The sequence below is a fragment of the Pseudopodoces humilis genome, chromosome 1 (genome assembly GCF_049639895.1).
Source record: "Pseudopodoces humilis isolate 2021_Gansu_Grassland_sample_001 chromosome 1, ASM4963989v1, whole genome shotgun sequence".
In the NCBI taxonomy this organism is placed as follows: Eukaryota; Metazoa; Chordata; class Aves; order Passeriformes; family Paridae; genus Pseudopodoces; species Pseudopodoces humilis.
In genome coordinates, this window is record NC_142200.1 from 3534 (window position 1) to 17500 (window position 13967).

At 57.1% G+C, this 13967-nt stretch overlaps 2 protein-coding genes across 2 annotated transcripts; one reads left to right on the plus strand and one right to left on the minus strand.

Moving 5' to 3' along the window:
- Nucleotides 1-4263: 4263 nt before the first annotated feature.
- LOC148184973 (NAD(P)(+)--arginine ADP-ribosyltransferase 2-like) lies at nt 4264-5810 on the minus strand. Its single transcript, XM_088059177.1, has 3 exons — nt 5804-5810; nt 5290-5691; nt 4264-4924 (listed from the first exon to the last, which is right to left on the minus strand). Exons 1-3 carry the CDS (start codon nt 5808-5810, stop codon nt 4839-4841), a joined length of 495 nt encoding a protein of 164 aa, XP_087915303.1. The 3' UTR covers nt 4264-4838.
- A 5788-nt stretch (nt 5811-11598) lies between these two features.
- Nucleotides 11599-13811, plus strand: LOC102106342 (NAD(P)(+)--arginine ADP-ribosyltransferase 2-like). The gene is made up of 3 exons (XM_005533070.3): nt 11599-11886; nt 12515-13287; nt 13673-13811. Exons 2-3 carry the CDS (start codon nt 12549-12551, stop codon nt 13756-13758), a joined length of 825 nt encoding a protein of 274 aa, XP_005533127.2. The 5' UTR covers nt 11599-11886; nt 12515-12548; the 3' UTR covers nt 13759-13811.
- Nucleotides 13812-13967: the final 156 nt, after the last annotated feature.

Genomic DNA, 13967 nt, shown 5'->3' on the forward strand with positions numbered 1-13967 from the left:
GAATCCCTCCATGGGATCTGGGGTCAGGGGATCCCACCTGTGGGATCCGGGATCAGGGGATCCCACCTGCAGCTCCTCGGGATCTGGAATCTGGATCGGGGGATCCCACCTGCTCCTTCCGTGGGATCTGGGATCAGGGGATCCCATCTGTGGGATCTAAGGATCCCCACCTGCGGCTCCTCTGGGATCAGGGGATCCCTCCTGTGGGACCTGGGATCAGGGGATCCCCACCTGTGGGATCTGGGATCCAGATCAGGGGATCCCTCCTGTGGCTCCTGTGGGATCTGGGATCAGAGGGTTCCACCTACTCCCCCTGAGGGATCTGGTCAGGGGATCCCACCTGCACCTCCCTCGGGAAGGGAATTCCAGCAGAATCCTGGAGCAGGGATCCCTCTCTCATCCTAAGGGGGCTCTGGAGCAGGGGGATCTCCTGTGGGATCTGGGATCCGGGTCAGGGGGATCCCACCTGCTCCTGTGGGATCTGGGGTCAGGGGATCCCACCTGCCCCCGACTGCTCCCGGTGCAGATCTCAGATCCCAGGATCTGATTGGTCCTGGCCCCAGTGCAGATCCCAGATCCCGGGATCTGATTGGTCCTGCTCCCAGTGCAGATCCCAGATCCCGGGATCTGATTGGTCCTGCTCCCAGTGCAGATCCCAGATCCCGGGATCTGATTGGTCCTGCTCCCAGTGCAGATCCCAGATCCCGGGATCTGATTGGTCCTGGTCCCAGTGCAGATCCCAGATCCCGGGATCTGATTGGTCCTGGTCCCAGTGCAGATCCCAGATCCCGGGATCTGATTGGTCCTGCTCCCAGTGCAGATCCCGGGATCTGATTGGTCCTGCTCCCAGTGCAGATCCCGGGATCTGATTGGTCCTGGTCCCAGTGCAGATCCCAGATCCCGGGATCTGATTGGTCCTGCTCCCAGTGCAGATCCCGGGATCTGATTGGTCCTGGTCCCAGTGCAGATCCCAGATCCCGGGATCTGATTGGTCCTGCTCCCAGTGCAGATCCCGGGATCTGATTCCGGCTCTGCTCCAGGTGCGGATCCCAGATCCAGCTGCCCACTCACACAGAGGAGCCCCCCGAGCCCCCCCGTCAGGGGCAGATCCCTGGGGATCCGTTGGGATCCGTTGGGATCCGTTGGGATCCCGCTGTTCCCAGCCCCGGGAGGTCTCTTTGTGCTCCCCAGATTCCCCAGGGGGATCCCCCGGCCCCCCCTGGAACGTCGCAGTCCCCCCCACTGCCAATAAAGGATTTTTGGGATTTGCTCCCAATTCCTGGGGGATTCCCACGGGGGAATGGTGGGGATCGGGATTTTGGGGGTCGGGATTTTGGGGATCGGGATTTTGGGGGTTTGGGATTTTGGGGATCGGGATTTTGGGGATCGGGATTTTGGGGGACGGGATTTTGGGGATCGGGGTTTTGGGGATCGGGATTTTGGGGGTTTGGGATTTTGGGGGTTTGGGATTTTGGGGGTTTGGGATTTTGGGGATCGGGATTTTGGGGGTTTGGGATTTAGGGGAACGGAATTTTGGGGGTCAGGATTTTAGGGATGGGGATTTTGGGGATCGGGATTTTGGGGATCGGGATTTTGGGGATCGGGGTTTTGGGGATCGGGATTTTGGGGATCGGGATTTTGGGGATCGGGATTTTGGGATTTGGGATTTTGGGGGTTTGGGATTTTGGGGATCGGGATTTTGGGGGTTTGGGATTTTGGGGATCGGGATTTTGGGGATCGGGATTTTGGGGGTTTGGGATTTTGGGGGTTTGGGATTTTGGGGGTTTGGGATTTTGGAGGTCGGGATTTTGGGGGTTTGGGATTTTGGGGGTTTGGGATTTTGGGGGTTTGGGATTTTGGGGATCGGGATTTTGGGGGTTTGGGATTTTGGGGGTTTGGGATTTTGGGGATCGGGATTTTGGGGATCGGGATTTTGGGGGTTTGGGATTTTGGGGATCGGGATTTTGGGGGTTTGGGATTTTGGGGATCGGGATTTTGGGGGTTTGGGATTTTGGGGGTTTGGGATTTTGGGGGTTTGGGATTTTGGGGATCGGGATTTTGGGGGTTTGGGATTTTGGGGATCGGGATTTTGGGGGTTTGGGATTTTGGGGGTTTGGGATTTTGGGGATCGGGATTTTGGGGGTTTGGGATTTTGGGGGTCGGGATTTTGGGGGTTTGGGATTTTGGGGATCGGGATTTTGGGGGTTTGGGATTTTGGGGGTTGGGGATTGTGGGGGTGTGGGTTTTTGGGGATCGGGATTTTGGGGGTTTGGGATTTTGGGGATCGGGATTTTGGGGATCGGGATTTTGGGGATCGGGATTTTGGGGGTCGGGCTTTTGGGGGTCAGGATTTTGGGGATCGGGATTTTGGGGGTTTGGGATTTTGGGGGTTTGGGATTTTGGAGGTTTGGGATTTTGGGGGTTTGGGATTTTGGGGATCAGGATTTTGGGGGTTTGGGATTTTGGGGATCGGGATTTTGGGGATCGGGATTTTGGGGGTCGGGGTCCCTGGGGTGCCTCAGCCCCGCTTTATCCTCAGCTTTATCCTTTTATCCTCAGTTTTATTCCTTTATTCTCAGCTTTATCAACTTAATAATTTTATCCTCAGGTTTATCCTTTTATCCTCAGTTTTATAATTTTAATTCTCAGTTTGATCCTCAGTTTTATTCCTTTATTCTCAGTTTTATCTTTTTATCCTCGGTTTTATTTCTGTATCCTCAGTTTTATTCTTTTATCCTCACTTTTATCCCATTATTCTCACTTTTATCCTCACTTTTATCCCGTTATTCTCACTTTTATCCTCACTTTTATCCCGTTATTCCCTGTTTCAACATCCGTTTTCTCCTCTTCCCGCTCCATTTCCCATTCCCATGGAATTCCGGGCTGGTTTGGGGATTTTTTGGATCACGTTGATCACCATGCCAGGGAGCTCCTGGATGGGGCAGCCACCGATTCCCTGGGAAATCCCTGAGAAATCCCTGGGAATTTCCTGGGAAATCCCTGGGAAATCTTTGGGAAATCCCCGGGAAATTCCTGGGAAATCTCTGGGAAATCCTTGGGAAATCTTTGGGAAATCTCTGGGAAATCCCCGGGAAATCCTTGGAAAATCTTCGGGAAATCTCTGGGAAATTTCTGGGAAATCCCTGGGAAATCCTTGGAAAATCTTCAGGAAATCTCTGGGAAATCCCCGGGAAATCCTTGGAAAATATTTGGGAAATCTCTGTGAAATCCCTGGGAATTCCAGCCCCTGCCCCCCTGGCCGGCAGGAATTCCTTCCCGATTCAGGAATTCCCATTTTCCCGATTCAGGAATTCCCATTTTTTTCCCCAATTCAGGAATTCCCATTTTTTTCCCGATCCAGGAATTCCCATTTCTTTTCCCCATCCAGGAATTCCCATTTCTTTTCCCCATCCAGGAATTCCCATTTTTTTCCCGATTTCCCATCCCCTCGTGCTCCAGGCCCTCGTTCAGAGTCACCAGGGCGGGGCCGGGTGCAGGAAAACGAGAAGAAAACTCCTGGATTTGGTTAAATCTGATTTAATAATTAACAATTACTGACCCCGCTGGAGGAGAGGAACAATTCCAGCTTTTATCTCGGTGGCCTCAGTTGCCAAAGTGACCACAGTGGCCATGGTGGCCTCGATGACCACATGGCCATGGTGACCACAGTGACCATGGTGACCTCGATGACCACATGGCCATGGTGACCTTGGTGACCACAGTGACCATGGTGACCTCGATGACCACATGGCTATGGTGACCTCGGTGGCCTCAATGACCACAGTGACCATGGTGACCTCGATGACCACATGGCCAAGGTGGCCTCGGCAGGTACAGTGACCATGGTGGCCTCAGTGACCACAGTGACCACAGTGGCCACATTGGCCTTGGTGACCTTGACCACAAGTGACCGCAGTGGCCTCAATGACCACAGTGATTGTGGTGGCCAACTTGGCCTTGATGACCCCAATGGCCACAGTGACCACGGTGGGCATGGTGGCCTCAGTGACCTCGATGACCACAGTGACCATAGTGTCCTCGATGACCACAGTGACCATAGTGACCTCAATAACCACAGTGACCACGGTGACCTCGATGACCACAGTGGCCACGGTGGCCCTGATGACCACAGTGGCCACGGTGGCCCTGATGACCACAGTGGCCGCAGTGACCTCAGCAGGTACAGTGACCACGGTGGCCTCGATGACCACAGTGGCCACGGTGGCCCTGATGACCACAGTGGCCGCAGTGAACTTAGCAGGTTCAGTGACCACGGTGGCCTGACGGGTCACGGTGGCCACAACGGCCATGGTGACCATGGGGACAGCGATGGTGACCCCAGTGGTCCCAATGCCCAGGGTGGCCACAGTGGTCAGAGGGGTCACAGTGGTCGTGGTGGCCTCTGTGGCCTCGGGAGCTACAGTGGCCACGGTGGCCAGCGTGGCTGTGGTGGTCACAGAAACCCCGGTGGCCCCAATGCCCAGAGTGGCCACAGTGGCCATGGTGGCAGTGGTGGCCTGGGTCAGCTTGGAGGGCTTGGTGGCCACAGTGGTCACGGTGGCTGCGGTGGCCTCACGGCTCAGGTGCTCTCTGTGGCCATGGTGGCCGCACTGGTCACAGTGGTCAGAGTGGCCCCGGTGGCCACCATGGCCACGGCAACATTGGTGACTCAAGTGGCCAGAGTGGCCCAAATGACCCCGGTGGCATCAATGGCCACAGTGGCCAAAGTGACCGCGGTGGCCTCGGTGGCTTCATTTCCCTGGGGGTCCTGGTGGCCTTTGTGCTCAGGGTGGCCACAGTGGCCCCCAAGACCTCGGTGACCTTGGTGGCCTTGTGGCTCAGAGGGTTCCGCTGGCCACTGCCATGGCCACGGTGGCCAGGAGAAGCCCCCCGAGCTGGGGGGGGTCGCTGGGCAGGCTCCCACCTGGGGACACAAAGAGGGGGCTCAGGGGCCATGCAGGGGTCAGGGGGGGTCAGGGGGGGTCTGGGGGTGTGGGGGTCAGAGGGGGCCACAGTGAGGTCCCTGTGCCCTGTCCCCAGCCCCGGGGGTCCCTGTCCCCCCACCCCAGGGAGTGTCCCCAGTCCTGGGGGTCCCTGTCCCCATCCCCGGGAGTCCCTGTCCCCCCACCCCAATGAGTGTCCCCAGTCCCGGGGGTCCCTGTCCCCACCCCAGGCCGTGTCCCCGGTGTCCCCAGGGGTCCCTGTCCCCACCCCAGGCCGTGTCCCCAGTGTCCCCAGGGGTCCCTGTCCCCACCCCAGGCCGTGTCCCCGGTGTCCCCGCGCTGTCACCTCGCAGCCACTCGCAGTTGTACTTGCTGAAGGTCCCGCTGGAGTTGAGGTGGATCCGCGTTGTTTTCCCTTCCTGGGTGACTTTGGTGACCCTGAAGGTCTCGAAGGGCGGCACCAGCACCTCCTGCTCGCCGGGGTTGTAGGAGAAGTTCTGGATGATGGCTCCATGGCAGGTGTTCACCTGGAGCAAGGTGACGTTCCCCTGACCCTGAGCCACCTCCCGGCTCAGCGATGTCACCAGGAACTGACCCAACCTGACGGCGCGGCCGGGCCGGGCGTCCAACCAGACATCCCCGAACCCCCAGAACCCCAACCAGACATCCCCGAACCCCCAGAACCCCAACCAGACATCCCCAAACCCCCAGAACCCCAACCAGACATCCCCGAACCCCAACCAGACATCTGTGAACCCCCAGAACCCCAACCAGACATCCCTGAACCCCCAGAACCCCAACCAGACATCTGTGAACCCCCAGAACCCCCACCAGACATCCCTGAACCCCAGAACCCCAACCAGCCATCCCCGAACCCCAACCAGACATCCCAGAACCCCAACCAGCCATCCCTGAACCCCCAGAACCCCAACCAGACATCCCCAAACCCCCAGAACCCCAACCAGCCATCCCTGAACCCCAACCAGACATCCCTGAACCCCCAGAACCCCCGGTGGCAGCGCCGGGGGTCCCACAGCCTCCGCAGGGCCTCGCCGAGCAGGAAATGCAGAGCTTTGGAGTGGAATCCATCGCGGTATTCCCGGCCGGAGCTCCCGGCGCGGCCGCGTGGAACCCCGCGCTCGGCTCCTCCATGGTGAGGGCCAGGAGAGCGATGGCCTGGGCCGGGCTCAGAGGGGCCGGGCGGGGGTCTCGGGAGGGGTCTCGGGAGGGGTCTCGGGAGGGGTCTCGGGACCCGCGGTGGCCTCGTCCCAGAGCCGGGCCAGGTTCTGGTTGTGCCGGAGCTCGGCGTCGCTCAGGTTCTCCAGGATGGTCACGGCATCGCCGCAGCCCCGGTACCGATCATCCAACGAGCCCGGGACCCAGTGCGGGGGCTCCACACCCACAGCGCCGGCCACGGTGGCCACGGTGGCCACGGGCAGGGCCAGCAGGGCCATGGGGGGCAGAGAGCACCGGGAGCAGTGCGGGACACTGGGGACAAAGGGACACTGTGTGACACTGGGGGACACTGAGGGACACAAGGGGACACTGGGGACAGGGAGAGGACACTGTGTGACACAGTGGAACACTGGGGGATGCTGAGGGGTCCCAGGGGACACTGAGGAACACTCAGGGGGACACTGAGGACATGGGGGGACACTGAGGGACACTGATGGGCTCCAGGGGACACTGAGGGGACACTCAGGGGCCCCAGGGGACACTGAGGACATGGGGGGACATGGGGACCCTCCTTGCTGAGGGGCTGGGGAGGGACAGCCCCGGCCAGGAGACCCCTGGGTGTGTCCTGGGAGCCTGACCCCAAATGCTGGGGTCACTCCTGCACACCCCAGTGTCCCCCAGTGTCCCCAGTGTCCCCCCCAGTGCCCCCCAGTGTCCCTCCAGTTTCCCCCAGTGTCCCCCAGTGTCCCCAGTGTCCCCCCCAGTGCCCCCCAGTGTCCCTCCAGTTTCCCCCAGTGTCCCCCAGTGTCCCCAGTGTCCCCCCCAGTGCCCCCCAGTGTCCCTCCAGTTTTCCCCAATGTCCCCCAGTGTCCCCAGTGTCCCCCCAGTGTCCCCAGTGTGTCCCCAGTGTCCCCAGAGCCCCCCCAGTGTCCCCCCAGTGTCCCCAGAGCCCCCCCGTGCCCCCCAGCCCCCGGTACCGGAACGGGCCGGGCTGAGCTCCCTGCAGAGCCGCAGGATCCCCACTCCGGATTTGGGATCAGCCGGGATCCAGCGGATCTCTGCCGCTCCCGCAGCTCAGGGGCCGCGGGGAATTAACCCGGCACAATTCAAAATGTTCATTGCGAGCGGCCTCTGCCCAACTCAGCCACAGCTTTTCCTGGGAATGATTCCCTGGCTCCCCCTCCTCCCCCCGGGAATCCTTTTGTGCTCCTGGAGAGCCCTAAAAGGGGTCTGGGGTCCTCCTCACCGAGCCCTTGGGGACCTTCGGCGTTTCCTGGGATGTTTCTTCCCAGAGGAGCGGCCGGTTCCTGTTGTGACCCCACCAAAACCCCTCTGAGGTTCCTTTATCGGCTCCTCCCGCGGTTCCAGGTCGGTTCCTTTATCGGTTCCTCCCCTGGTTCCAGCCGGGTTTGATCCCCCGATCCTCCCCCGGTTCCAGCCGGGATTGATCCCCGATCCTCCCCCGGTTCCAGCCGGGATTGATCCCCGATCCTCCCCCGGTTCCAGCCGGGATTGATCCCCGATCCTCCCCCGGTTCCAGCCGGGATTGATCCCCGATCCTCCCCCGGTTCCAGCCGGGTTTGATCCCCCGATCCTGCCCCGGTTCCAGCCGGGATTGATCCCCGATCCTCCCCTGGTTCCAGCCGGGTTTGATCCCCGATCCTCCCTTATCGCTCCCGCCACGCCTGCGGGTCCAGCTCGGCTCCTCCCCGGGTTCCAGCCGGGTTCCTTTATCCGCTTCTGCCTCGTTTCCAGCTCGGGTCCTTTATCGGCTTCTGCCCCGGTTCCAGCCGGGATTGATCCCCAATCCTCCCCCGGTTCCAGCCGGGTTTGATCCCCAATCCTCCCCCGATCCTCTCCCGGTTCCAGCCGGGATTGATCCCCGATCCTCCCCCGATCCTCTCCCGGTTCCAGCCGGGATTGATCCCCGATCCTGCCCCGGTTCCAGCCGGGATTGATCCCCGATCCTCCCCCGGTTCCAGCCGGGATTGATCCCCAATCCTCCCCCGATCCTCTCCCGGTTCCAGCCGGGATTGATCCCCAATCCTCCCCCGATCCTCTCCCGGTTCCAGCCGGGATTGATCCCCGATCCTCCCCCGATCCTCTCCCGGTTCCAGCCGGGATTGATCCCCAATCCTCCCCCGGTTCCAGCCGGGATTGATCCCCGATCCTCCCCCGATCCTCTCCCGGTTCCAGCCGGGATTGATCCCCAATCCTCCCCCGATCCTCTCCCGGTTCCAGCCGGGATTGATCCCCGATCCTGCCCCGGTTCCAGCCGGGATTGATCCCCGATCCTCCCTTATCGCTCCCTCCACCGGCTCCGGGTCCCGGCAGCGCTCTCGGGGTACCGGGAGAGTTCCGTTCCCTCGGGAATTCGTCACCTTTGTGTGACACGAATGATCCAGCGCTGCCACCAGCCCAGCTGCCCTGCGGGAGATCCAGGAGATCCAAGAGATTCAGGAGATCCTGCAGCTCCAGGAGATCCTGCAGATCCTGCAGATCCGAGAGATCCAGGAGATCCTGCAGATCCAAGAGATCCAGGAGATCCTCCAGCTCCAGGTCTTTCCTGTCCGGAGGAACCCAGAACTGGACACTGAACTGGGCAGAGATGGGCACTGAGCTGGACAGAACTGGACACAGAACTGGACTGAACTGGACACTGAACTGGACACTGAACTGGACAGAACTGGACACTGAACTGGACACAGAACTGGACTGAACTGGACACTGAACTGGACACTGAACTGGACACTGGACTGGGCACTGGACTGGACAGAACTGGACACAGAACTGGACTGAACTGGACACTGAACTGGACACTGAACTGGACACTGAACTGGACACAGAACTGGACACTGAACTGGACACTGAACTGGACTGAACTGGACACTGAACTGGACACTGGACTGGACACTGGACTGGACACAGAACTGGACTGAACTGGACACTGAACTGGACACTGAACTGGACAGAACTGGACACAGAACTGGACTGAACTGGACACTGAACTGGACACTGAACTGGACACTGAACTGGACTGAACTGGACACTGAACTGGACACAGAACTGGACACTGAACTGGACACTGAACTGGACACTGGACTGGACACTGAACTGGACACTGAACTGGACACAGAACTGGACACTGGACTGGACTGAACTGGACACTGAACTGGACACAGAACTGGACACTGAACTGGACACTGAACTGGACTGAACTGGACACTGAACTGGACACTGAACTGGACACTGAACTGGACACTGGACTGGACACTGAACTGGACACTGGACTGGACAGAACTGGACACTGAACTGGACACTGAACTGGACACAGAACTGGACACTGAACTGGACGCAGAACTGGACACTGAACTGGACACTGAACTGGACAGAACTGGACACAGAACTGGACTGAACTGGACACTGAACTGGACGCAGAACTGGACACTGAACTGGACACTGAACTGGACTGAACTGGACAGAACCGGACTGAACTGGGCAGAACTGGGCAGAACCAGACACGACAAAAAGGGAAGCGAGGAACAAAACAAACCCAAAAGCACCCCGGAGCAGCCCCACGCCGAGGTTCGAACACAAAACTCCAACGAGAGCCCGAAAATGAACCAGAAATCCCAAACTGAAGGGAAAATCCGGGTTTAGATGTGGCAGAAATGATTTGTTATATTCGATATAATGTATAATATACAGTATATAATGTATACTGTGTATTATATGCGATATACAATATGCAATATACCATACACAATATATGACATACAATATACCCTATACAATATACCATATACAATATACAATATACGATATACAATATATGATATACAATATAATATATACAATATACAATGTATGATATACAATGTATGATATATGATATACAATATACAATATACGATATACGATATATGATATACGATATACAATATACAATATATCATATACAATATATAATGTACAATGTACAATATATGATATACAATATACAATATATCATATACAATATACAATGTACAATGTACAATATACAATATACGATATACAATATATGATATACAATATACAATGTACAATATACGATATACAATATACAATATACAATATACTATATTAAATGTATAATATACAATATACGATATACAATATACGATATACAATATACAATGTACAATATACAATATACAATATACAATATATGATAAATTATATACAATATACAATATATGATAAACGATATACCATATACAATATACTATGTACAATATACAATATATGATATACAATATACAATATACGATATACAATGTACAATATACAATATATGATAAACGATATACAATATACGATATACGATATACAATATACAATGTACAATATACAATATACGATATACAATATACGATATACAATATATGATATACAATAATTTATACCATATATAATAAATAAATAATAAATAATACATAAATATTCACACCCAGGTGTGAAAAACAAGGTCTCAAAACAGAAAAAGTTTAAATTGGGATAAAGTTTCCAGATTTCTCTCTGGGCCTTTCCCGAGCTCCGAGCGCGAGGAGCAGAAATGGGAAAATAAAGATGGAAAAGCTGAGGACGGCGGCTCGGAAACCTGGAGAGCAAGGAAGGGAACTGGATATAAGCTGAGTATAAAATGGGTATAAACTGGGTATAAACTGGATATAAACTTGATATGAACTTGATATAAACTGGATATAAACTGGATATAAATTGGATATAAACTGGATATAAACGATATAAACTGGATATAAATTGGATATAAACTGGATATAAACTGGATATAAATTGGATATAAACTGGATATAAACTGGATATAAACCATATAAACTTTCTATAAACTTGATATAAACTTGATATAAACTTGATATAAATTATATAAACTTTCGATAAACTTTCTATAAACTTGATATAAACTATACAATCTTGTATAAATTTGATATAAACTATATAAACTTGATATAAATTTGATATAAACTTGCTATAAACTATATAAACTTGATATAAACTTGATATAAACTTGATATCAAGTTCTCCAACCACAGCGGGGCTTTGGGAGGAGCTGTGGAACGCAGGAGGAGCAGCTGCTGCCCAAAGGGGAATTTCCAGGCAAGGTCACCCACGGGAGAACTCGCTGGGATCCACACCCAGATCCCTTTTTGGGAGCTCTCCTGGACAGGATCCACACCCAGATCCCTTTTTGGGAGCTCTCCTGGACAGGATCCACACCCAGATCCCTTTTTGGGAGCTCTCCTGGACAGGATCCACACCCAGATCCCTTTTTGGGAGCTCTCCTGGACAGGTCACCCATGGGAGAACTCACTGGGCTCCACCCCCAGATCCCTTTTTGGGAGCTCTCCTGGACAGGATTCCCAGGGAGACCTCGCTGGGATCCAGCCCCAGATCCCTTTCTGGGAGCTCTCCTGGACAGGATTCCCAGGGAGACCTCGCTGGGATCCAGCCCCAGATCCCTTTCTGGGAGCTCTCCTGGACAGGATGCCGGGGAGAGGTGGAGCCAGGGAATGATTTCCAGGAAAAGCTGGTGGTGGATTAGGCAGGAGCCCCATTGCAATGAATATTTCTGGTTGTGCCAGATCAATTCCCCTCGGCAGCGGCCCCTGAGCTGCGGGAGCGGCAGAGATCCGCTGGATCCCGGCTGATCCCAAATCCGGATTGGGGATCCTGCGGCTCTGCAGGGAGCTCAGCCCGGCCCGTTCCGGTACCGGGGGCTGGGGGGCACGGGGGGGCTCTGGGGACACTGGTGTGTGCTGTGGATTGGGGTCCTGGGGGGCACCGGGGGGCACTGGGAGACACTGGGGGGAACTGGGGGGGCACTGGGGAGGCACCGGGGGGGCGCACTGGGGCTCTGGGGACATTGGGGTGTGCTGTGGATTGGGGTCTAGGGGGCACTGGGGCTGCACCGGGGGACACTGGGGGACACTGGGGGGCACTGGGGGGGCACTGGGAGACACTGGGGACACTGGGGGACACTGGGGACACTGGGGTGTCCAGGAGTGACCCCAGCATTTGGGGTCAGGCTCCCAGGACACACCCAGGGGTCTCCTGGCCGGGGCTGTCCCCCCTCCCTGGGCTGAGCTCACTGTCCCTCCCCAGCCCCTCAGCAAGGAGGGTCCCCATGTCCCCCTATGTCCTCAGTGTCCCCTGGGGCCCCTGAGTGTCCCCTCAGTGTCCCCCTTTGTCCTCTCAATGTCCCCTCAATGTCCCCTCAGTGTCCCCCTTTGTCCTCTCAATGTCCCCTCAATGTCCCCTCATTGTCCCCTCAATGTGCCCTCAGTGTCCCCCTGAGTGTTCCTCAGTGTCCCCTCAGTGTCCCCCTTTGTCCCCAGTGTCCCCCAGCGCTCCCGGTGCTCTCTGCCCCCCATGTCCCCCCTGGCTGTCACCCTGGCCGTGCTGGCCATGACCGCGGTCACCGCCGAGGTGCAGGAGGTGACCCTGGACATGGCCGAGGACTCGTTCGATGACCAGTACCAGGGCTGCCGGGACACCATCACCGCGGCCCTGCGGAACCTCAGCAGCGCCGAGTTCCAGAGGAACCCGCACCTGGCGCGGGTGTGGGCCAAGGCCGAGGCCACCTGGCGGAAGTGGGGACGCCCCAAGAGCCACCTGTCCCCGGACCAGGCCATCGCCATCGTGGCCTACACCGGGAACGAGCTGTACGAGGAGTTCAACGCGGCGGTGCGCCGGGCCGGCAGCTCGGGGCTGTGGTACCACCGTGAGTTCCACTACAAAACTCTGCATTTCCTGCTGACCGACGCCCTGGCCACGCTCTGGGAGCCGCGGTGCCGCTGCGTGTTCCGCGGCGTGGACGGGCGCAGGTTCCTCGCCCAGCCGGGAGACACCGTTCGCTTCGGTCAGTTCGCGTCCACGTCGCTGTGCCGGAAAGTTGCGCAGAAATTCGGGATGGACACGGTGTTCCAGGTGAACACCTGCCATGGAGCCAACATCCACACCTTCTCCAACTACAAGGGTGAGCAGGAGGTGCTGGTGCCGCCCTTCGAGACCTTCAGGGTCACCAAAGTCACCCAGGAAGGGAAAACAACGCGGATCCACCTCAACTCCAGCGGGACCTTCAGCAAGTACAACTGCGAGTGGCTGCGAGGTGACAGCGCGGGGACACCGGGGACACGGCCTGGGGTGGGGACAGGGACCCCTGGGGACACCGGGGACACGGCCTGGGGTGGGGACAGGGACCCCTGGGGACACCGGGGACACGGCCTGGGGTGGGGACAGGGACCCCTGGGGACACCGGGGACACGGCCTGGGGTGGGGACAGGGACCCCTGGGGACACCGGGGACACGGCCTGGGGTGGGGACAGGGACCCCCGGGACTGGGGACACTCATTGGGGTGGGGGACAGGGACCCCCGGGGATGGGGACAGGGCACAGGGACCTCACTGTGGCCCCCTCTGACCCCCACACCCCCAGACCCCCCCTGACCCCCCCGACCCCTGCATGGCCCCTGAGCCCCCTCTTTGTGTCCCCAGGTGGGAGCCTGCCCAGCGACCCCCCCCAGCTCGGGGGGCTTCTCCTGGCCACCGTGGCCATGGCAGTGGCCAGCGGAACCCTCTGAGCCACGAGGCCACCAAGGTCACTGAGGTCTTGGGGGCCACTGTGGCCACCCTGAGCACAAAGGCCACCAAGACCCCCAGGGAAATGAAGCCACCAAGGCCACCGAGGCCACCGCGGTCACTTTGGCCACTGTGGCCATTGATGCCACCGGGGTCATTTGGGCCACTCTGGCCACTTGAGTCACCAATGTTGCCGTGGCCATGGTGGCCA

Bases quoted from the DNA above. Each gene is read 5' to 3' on its own strand.
- LOC102106342 (XM_005533070.3), top strand. From the start codon at position 12,549: ATGTCCCCCCTGGCTGTCACCCTGGCCGTGCTGGCCATGACCGCGGTC. The intron at 13,288-13,672 runs GTGACAGCGCGG...TTGTGTCCCCAG, and splicing joins CAACTGCGAGTGGCTGCGAG to GTGGGAGCCTGCCCAGCGAC.
- LOC148184973 (XM_088059177.1), bottom strand. The intron at 4,925-5,289 runs GTGACAGCGCGG...TTGTGTCCCCAG, and splicing joins CAACTGCGAGTGGCTGCGAG to GTGGGAGCCTGCCCAGCGAC.